The sequence below is a fragment of the Oppia nitens genome, unplaced genomic scaffold (assembly GCF_028296485.1).
Source record: "Oppia nitens isolate AA-2021 unplaced genomic scaffold, nextdenovo-longstitch-racon4-pilon3 scaffold1_pilon_pilon_pilon, whole genome shotgun sequence".
Lineage (NCBI taxonomy): Eukaryota > Metazoa > Arthropoda > Arachnida > Sarcoptiformes > Oppiidae > Oppia > Oppia nitens.
In genome coordinates this window covers 9,401,756-9,411,054 of record NW_026533199.1, presented here as the reverse complement: position 1 = coordinate 9,411,054, position 9,299 = coordinate 9,401,756, and the positions used below count along the sequence as shown (strand labels likewise).

Here is a 9,299-nt window from a genome sequence, read left to right as displayed (position 1 = left end):
ATTCTATATCAATATATTTTGCTATTATTTTATTATTATTATTATTTTGATAGGAATTCGGCTTAAACTTAACAACAAAAAAGTTTTGTTATACTTTTATCTTTAAATTTCTTTCCAATTGTAAATCCAGTTTAAGTTTTTTTTTGCGAATGGCTTTTAGAGTCACTTTATTTCAACTCACAAACTATTTTTCAATATATATATATATATATATATATATGATATAACTAAACATTTTCCTGCATCTAACATAAAAAAATTAAATGCATTTTAACTTTTAAAATAAATAAAGTGGAAGAATGGCATATAATATATATAAAACTTTGTTTAAAATACATTCATAGGAATTGTAGTCTAAAAGAAGTTTTTCTTATTTTTAGTTTTTTATATTATTGTAAAAAGATTTTCTCCATAGATTTTAGTTCAAATGTTATATATATTTTTCATCAATACTCTCATCACTTATTTCGGGTATCCGTTTGAATAGTATATACATTTAAATTTTCTTCAAATTCAATGCTTAGGCAATATCACTGAATATAAATTTTATGAGTATAACTGTAGGATAGAAAAAAATAAACTAAAAACCAATTTCTATGTCAATACTATTACTGTATTTTGGCCTATATTTTTAGATCACGAAATAGCCATACGTAAGCATTAGTAGGGGTATTAAGTGAAGAGAGAGAGAGAGACATTGTTGTCGATATAAACAAAATAATAAGGGATCAAATGCTAACTTTTTCCATTGTATAATATTATTTGATTTGATAGAATATTATACAGTATTATTTATATCAAATATTTGTAATATATTTTCCAATATAAGTAATAGTATAATAAATTTTACAATTTATATGACACAAATTTGTCTGGTTTTATTGAACTAAATTCTTTTTATACATTATGTAACAATAAATCAAAATTTAGTTTATCTGATAACATATGCATTAAGATTAATTAAATTGAAACAAAAGAGTTAATACTTTGAATGATAATTTAACAAACTTAATAAACACATATTTTTGTATGAATTCACAAGTTTGTATCATTTAAAAATTAATAATTATAAAATACTAATTGATTATTTTTTAAATTTTAATTTAGTATAACATTTAAATACAACACTGTATAATATTAATAATAAACAAAAAAAAATAGAGTATTAAACTTTAGCATTTTATTATTATGTCAATTTTGATGAAAAATGAAAATATTATCCCAAATCCCAATTGTAATAGCTTTGAAAAAGTGTCAAAATTTTTCATCAAAAACTCAAAATTGAAATCAAAACCATAATTCAAATACTAAATCAATGTTTTATTATATACTTTGGTCAGTGTCGGTGACATTGAAACTCTTATAGACTACTGATATCTCTCTCTCTCTCTCTCTCTCTCTCTCTCTTTTATTTTCAATGAATATCTTTATTATGCGATGTCTTCTGAATTTTGGTTTTCAAAAACCCTCTCAAACGAAAACAAAGATTAATGTCTTTCAATAAGTTATTCACAATATATATGGTATATATCGCATGTAATTTATATTTAGTGACACAAGTCTACAGTATATAAAAATAGTTTTTTTTAGCATTACTTTTAAACCATAAAAATGTAAAAGTTTTTTTCCTAAATGAAAGTCGTAATAATCAATCACTTGCACTGAATGGACAACAATAAAATCCCAGTGCTCTCTCTCTCTCTTTCTTTCTCTCTCTCTCTCTCTCCTACTTTACATTAGTTTCAATTCCATATACAAGACTCTTAAAAGTGACTATTATTTGTAAAAACTATGAAAATGTTTAATATAAGTTGACATTAATTGATGAGACACCAAATAAATCAGATTATAATATAAGATTTTTAATATGTTTTTTAAAAATATTATTCAAATTAGTTGCATTTCAAACTAATAATATAAAAAATTATTATTAAATTAATTTTTAAAGCAAATTTATTTATAACTATGATATAATTTAAATTAGCTAATTAAGTAAATCCACAAATATTTAATTGTAAATTTAATAAGTTTTTCTATTTTTAAACAAATTTATAACCATTTTTTAAATAAAGATATTTAATTATAAACTAAATAATTATTTTTTACTTTAATAACTAACACTATAAAGTAAAATACAAATAATTATATTGAGGTCATTAAATAAATGAAAGATTTAATAAAATTTTGTGAACCTTTTTTATTATATAATATACAATATTATTATAAACTATAACGATTCATATTATTATTTTTACAGTAAAGCACACAAAAAATTAGTTTAAAATAATTGCATCGTTTTAAAAAACATTTTGTTGTTGGCTTAAAATTTGAGAAAATCAATAATATTGACGCCCAACAGTACATAAAACTATTGTATTATATACTGTATAATATATTGTAAGTATAATACCGTATAATAAATACTGTATATACTCAATAATATATATATATATATATATATATATATATATATATATATAAATTATATATAAAAATATACTTTATATATATATATAATAGTTAGAGACACTATTTTCAACATGTATTTAGAGAATGGTATAAATACGATATAAATTATATTTATATATAATATATGATATATATAATAATAATAAATACAGTATATATATATATAGGGACGCGGATCAGTTGCCAACAGTTTTCCATCATTTCAAATACATTATGCCTTAAAGCGTATAGTTATCTCAATTTTCGTCTCTACCGATGTGCTACAAAACAATTAATTTATCATATATTTTGCTAATATAAATATATGAGAAATAACACTTAATGTTGTCTATATATATATATATATATATATATATATATATATATTACGACATTTTAGTTATTTTAGATAAAGAAAACAGTTTTTTCTATCGAAATAATATCAATAAATTTATCACATATGAGACAAATAAGAGAACAAATATTACTATAGTATAGTAATACTTTGTAGTACTGAATATACTGTATATAAAAATTATTGACAACTCTTATTATTTTCATCCCTTTAAGTGCACTTAAATTTACCATTTGGAGGTTCAATCAGTTTTTATACAATATGTGTTATAGTCGACTATACAATACAGTTAAATTATACAGTAGATAAAAGTTGTAAAATTTATAAGAAAATTTAATAGATATTTTTTCAATAAATATACTGTAAATTTATATATCATATATTATAATAATGCATAAAATAATTTATTACATTTTGTTTGACAAAAAGTTATTTTTCGCTAAATTAGGTATAGGATAATATAATATATTATAATATAAATGATGTACAGTTTAAATTATTTGGTGTTTAACTTAATTAATAAAAATGCTGTTGAAAATTACATGCCGTATAAATATCATAATTTAACAAACATAATAAAATTTAGTATAATTTGATTAATTTATTAATAAATTAAAAATTATATTCTGCCAATAATATTTCTATCACATACAGTATTATTATTATTAATAATATTAATATCAATTGATTGTCTATTAGTTTAGTGGTGATGTCGACCAAAGATAAGACCAAAATTATTGAGAACTATATCTATGAAGATGAAGAGCGTCTCTTAGATAATGATAAACATTGTGACTATAGATCAGCTGATAAGCAGTTTGTTTGGTTGTCGTTAACTTCGTCCAGAAATTCATCCAAATTATGGCCAAAACGATGTCTTTGTTATCAGATATTCATTGTTTGCGTACTCTTTATATTTACAATGTGTTCACTATTCATACTTTTGACCAAATTATCTGAAGAATCTCAACATTCAATTAATCGTTTTATTGAACGCTTTCCATACCTGAGTCGAGACGACAGCAATGAAACCGACTCTTTTGATAAAAGTTTTATTAATACAAAGCTAAGGCACGGATCAGTTCGTGTGATCACACATTGCGGTACATTGATTGGTGGCAAAGAAAACGATGCATTTGTTTTTAAAGTAAGTCTTATTCATAAAACAATAATAATAATAATCCTAATATTTATTTACGCGATTATACGATAGTAATATTATATGTCATTTGGATTTTAATTAAATTTTTTATGTGTGACATACTGTACTTAATATAAACTATAAATATGACTCATAAATCAATAGTAATTTATTATTATTAATAAAAATTCTTTAAGTAATTTTAATTTATTATACATAATTTTAAAAATACTAATACGAAAAAGTATTAAGGAATAAATTTATGTTTATATTTATTATTATTAATATTATTATTATTATTGAAATTCTTTAGTAAAATATAGAATTTAAAGTTTAAATAATTAAGTCATTTTATATGAAATAATAAAATGTTATGAACATATTTATAGTATAGCTTATCTAACCAATTTTTTAATTACTAAGTAATTAACAGAGAAATGTTAATTTTTTTAAAAATATAGTTTTAACTTAATAATATATGTAATATTACTATAAATAAAAATGGACTTAATAAAGTTAAACATTATTTATTATTATTATTTTATGAAATACTACTAAATATTATAGAAATGTTTAATCTATGATTAGGGTATACCATACGCTGAGCCACCAATTGATGCACTTCGTTGGTCACCTCCCGAACCCGTATGTAATCCCGACAGTCACAGGCATTGCAACAAATTTGGTTCACATTGTTTTCAAGTGAATCCAATATCCAGAGTATTAGAGGGCAATGAAGATTGTTTGTATCTGAATGTGTGGACACCGACTATCGATCCGGAGGTAAGAAACACATCACACATACAATACAAGAAAAACATCAAGAATTATATTATGTGTTGACATTCAACTATATATTTAGTTGTATTTATTTGGCTGTTAAATCTCTATAGAGATTATAAATTATCATTTGATCGGAAGTCCTAATTGATTAGCCATTTGTTAGGTTTGTTGTGTTTGTTTTTGGCACCAAAAACAATGATATTTCTTGTAAATGAAATGACACAAACATATTGCACTCATAACTTTCCCTTTGTTTGCGCCATAACTCCTAATAAAATACATTTAATTAACGCGTTTACAAAAAAATAAGGTCTTTACTATTGTAAATAGTGTCTAGTACATTTATTATATTGTAACATTTCGAAATAAAAATTACTTATTGTTTTCAACAAAAAAATTCAATAAACTTAGTGATCTTTTATGTGTAAAATTGTATAAATTGAAAACAAATAAATAAATCTTTGATTTAGTGAATTTTAACAATAATATTATAATATAACTAAACATCCTAGATTACTTAACTACTATATATATAGTTAATTATATAAAATTAGTGTATTGTAGTGTTTATTTTTAATTGTAAAAAATATAATAATACAACAATCAAGAGAATAAAATGCAATAAATACAATAATATTTAGAATTAATGACAATTTAATTAACTAGTATTTTCAATTTGTAAGCTTATATTTACACTGTTATACAATTTGCTCAAATACTAAGTCTATACCATTGATTAAATCCAATTACATTACATTACATTTCTACTTTTAATTATTAGTTTCTATATATATATATAATGTTATTTAAGTATAGATTATTTAATACTGTACAGTATTACTTACAATACTAACTAAACTAATGTTATATACAGTATTATACATGTATTATATATGTAGTAATATACTGTATATAATATACATCATAACTTATATATATTTCTGTATAAAAATAAATTAATATGATTTCTTGCTAAATCATTAATTAGTTAACATTTTTATATACATTAGATACAGATCGATACTCAATTAAAATCAATGTATTTATATTCATTTGATTATATTTTTAATTATTGTATTTTTAAAGTGCAATTTATATGAGTTTTAACATAACAATGAAAATCAATTGTAAATTATTTTATTTTTTATAGTTCATTGTTATATCCAATAAGTAATATTATATTCTATGAATATCATGATTTATAATTATAGTAATTATGTTTATATCAAAACATACAATTGCTTAATTTAACATTGATTGATATCATTTTATTTTAATATTTGTATAAATGATATAAATATTCTAATAAGAGTTAACAATAAAATATAGATAACTAGAGTATATCATTATATATATATACTGTATATATATCTGTATTACTAAAAAATATCAATATTAATCACTTTACTATGCTTTTTTAAATTATTTAAAAATGTTTAATTGTCAATGTTAAATAATCAAATTTTAATAGTAATTTGACAAAAAATATTATTATTGAAATATAATAATTAATTAGATATTCATATATTTATTTTTTAATGTCACCTATAATAGGCTAACTTATCGGTAATGGTATGGATTCACGGGGGGTTCCTTCAGTTTGGATCAGGTCATCAGCCGGGTTTGAAACCTAATGGAAAGTTAGCAAAGAAGACTAACACTATCTACTTGAGTCTGAACTATAGACTCCATGCGTTTGGATTTTTAGGACTCGACTTATTGGCTAATAATACGAAAGAGTCGACAAACTTTGGTCTCATGGATGTCATACTCGCACTCCAATGGATTCAATTGAATATCAGATCATTTGGTGGCAATCACAACAAAGTCACTTTATTTGGCGCCGATTCCGGTGCAGCACTCATATTGGCACTGATGACAAATCCCATCTACCGATCCCTTTACTACAGTGTTTGGCTCATAGATCCGGCCGTCTATTTTGACCGATCGATAGCTATGTCGTCCAAAGAATATCGCAAAAACTTCTTGAAGCGAACCAATTGTCGAACCGTTGATTGTTTGAGATCACTGTCCGCTCAGCACATAATCCGTGCATTTATTGGCAAAAACGATCCGTCCTTTCGGATCATCGATCAAAACGATTTACCCATTTTAGGATTTTTTGCCGAACAACTCATTACTATTGACAGTATGTTCTCTCTCTCTCTCTCTCTCTCTCTTTCTCTTTCTCTCTCTCCTCTAATCTAATTCTTTTTTAAAAACAATTTTTAGATTAAAAATAAATTAAATGCTGTTTTTCTTAGCGATCAATTGATGTCATTAGTATTGATACAATCACTACAGTATTAGGAAAAAAATTTTAAAAACTATATAATCTTAAACAATATTAAATTAAATGATCATAAATCACACATTTTTTAAACCTAATATTAGGACTTTGAAAGTTTGGTTTATGACTTATTCAATAACTTCAATACATTATATAGATTAGCCTTTGGTATATGTTTTAACAAAATTAGTTCATCAAAAAATTTAATCTTAATTTTAATTGTTTAAAAATTTAATTTAATTTCAATCAAAGTTTATATTTTATTTTATTAATACAGTAATATAAAAATATTATATTGCATTTACATTGGCAGATAGTATAGTACTGGATTGGTATCCATTTAATAAAATGCCAAATGACATACCAATATTGATGGGGTCATCGGCACAGACAGTCAGTTTCTGGCCGGGACCGCGGGAACTCATGTCATGGACATGGGCTGACTATAATAAATACGTGACAATGAGTATGGACTCATTTGGGCCTCGACTTTCGCAATTGACTCTCAGTCTATATCAGCCGTCATCGCATCGCACAGCGGCTAAGATCACCGACGCCGAGCCAATGACACCGCAACTACAATACATAACAATGGTGTCAGATATGAGACAGATTTGTCCCATTAATTATATGTCTGAAGTATTGGCCACTAAATCACAGAATCCTTATATTTATAGATATATTTTTAACGCCAGAATCTCTAAACCGGTTAGTATTAGTATAATTTTTTACAATACATTTATTCATATCTCTAATATGTATTACTTAATTACTTACTTTAAATAAAAACACCAAAAATGTATTAAATTACAGTCTATAATCATTATAATTTAATCTTAATTACTATGAAATTAATTATTATTGTATGATTATATATTATTTTTATTAATATCTTTATCATAATGACTATTTATCACTTTTGGTAAAATTATAATTATTTTCAAATATTATGATGATATAAATTAATTTATAATAATTAATATATACTGTAGTCTCAGTTACTTATAAATTTATAATAATATTAAAATTGAATATAAAAAATTATTAATGATGTAATTGTAAATAATTTAGTAATTTATTGCAAAAATTGAAATTTTAAATAATTATATTTAAAAATATTTGTTTTTATAACTATAATATCATATTAATATGACTTATAGTAATACTTTAATTAATTGATTTATAGGTTCGTGTTTATGAATATGGAGTTAATTATAGTTTCCATTTGATGGACATCTTGTCATTCTTTGGCCAATTGGAAGTATGGATCCGTTGGCCGACATTTAATGATTACTCTATAAGTGAGACAATACAGCAAATAGTAATGGCATTTATTCAACCAAACAATAGTACAGAATTGTGGCAATCATTTCAATGGCAATCGTTTCCAAAACAAACAGCAGAAGTTGTGTCACAATTAAACTATACATCAATTGTGACCACAAATTATCATCAAACAGATCGTTGCTATTTCTGGCAAAGCGAACAGTTCTTTTCCTATATGTGGACAGTCTAGTTGTTTGGCACTGAGGACAGGGAGGCAGTCAGTCATACTATTCACTCAACATTGATATCATATATATTGCTGGAGTGGAGTGTATTATATGAATATAAATAGCATTTTGTACATAAATTTTCATTCATTCCTTAAACAATATAATATAATAATAATAAAGTAATATAAAAACAGTGTATTATATAACATGAAAAGTGTGTTTAAAGTTTACTTTAGTTTAAAGTTTATATAAATTACATTATTAGATAAACAAAGCAAATATATTTTAAACACATCCATTGTATTATATAATAAGTTTACATCTAAAACATATTTTATGATAATTTCATGAATTACCAGTTAAAGTATATAAAGTAGTGTATAAATAAATGAATAAAAATAAGAAACAATAAGTTTATAACTGTATATACTATACAATATAATTGCAACATTAATAACAATGTTTATGTATCATATATATAATAATTTATAAAATAAAAATAAAATATATAACTTTTGAGTAAATATAATAAATCTGTTTTTTATTTAATATAAATAGTCTAAAAGGTTTGAAATATTTGTTTAAAAGCATTATTTACTTTACAATATATTTTTAAATTTATATCTAAATGCATAAAACTATTAATTTTACAAAAAAATTGCAAAAGTTTTTTTCAAATATTAATATATTGTTTTTTATTCATAAATTAATATTGATGTCAAAATTTTAAAATTTCATAATATTTTTCATAATTTTATATTTAATAGTATTAAAAACTTAGATAAA

General features: G+C 22.9%; 1 protein-coding gene across 1 annotated transcript; it reads left to right on the top strand.

Moving 5' to 3' along the window:
* The first annotated feature begins 3,512 nt into the window (after positions 1-3,512).
* Positions 3,513-8,533, top strand: LOC128951228 (para-nitrobenzyl esterase-like). Its single transcript, XM_054296477.1, has 5 exons — positions 3,513-3,950; positions 4,533-4,727; positions 6,282-6,876; positions 7,331-7,725; positions 8,204-8,533. The coding sequence occupies exons 1-5, from the start codon at positions 3,513-3,515 to the stop codon at positions 8,531-8,533; spliced, it is 1,953 nt and encodes a 650-aa protein (XP_054152452.1).
* The last annotated feature ends 766 nt before the right edge of the window (positions 8,534-9,299 follow it).

Excerpts from the sequence above, each read along its gene's own strand:
- LOC128951228 (XM_054296477.1), top strand. The coding sequence starts at position 3,513 with ATGTCGACCAAAGATAAGACCAAAATTATTGAGAACTATATCTATGAA. Across the intron at positions 4,728-6,281 it reads CACCGACTATCGATCCGGAG|GCTAACTTATCGGTAATGGT; the intron begins GTAAGAAACACA and ends CACCTATAATAG. Across the intron at positions 6,877-7,330 it reads ACAACTCATTACTATTGACA|ATAGTATAGTACTGGATTGG; the intron begins GTATGTTCTCTC and ends TTACATTGGCAG.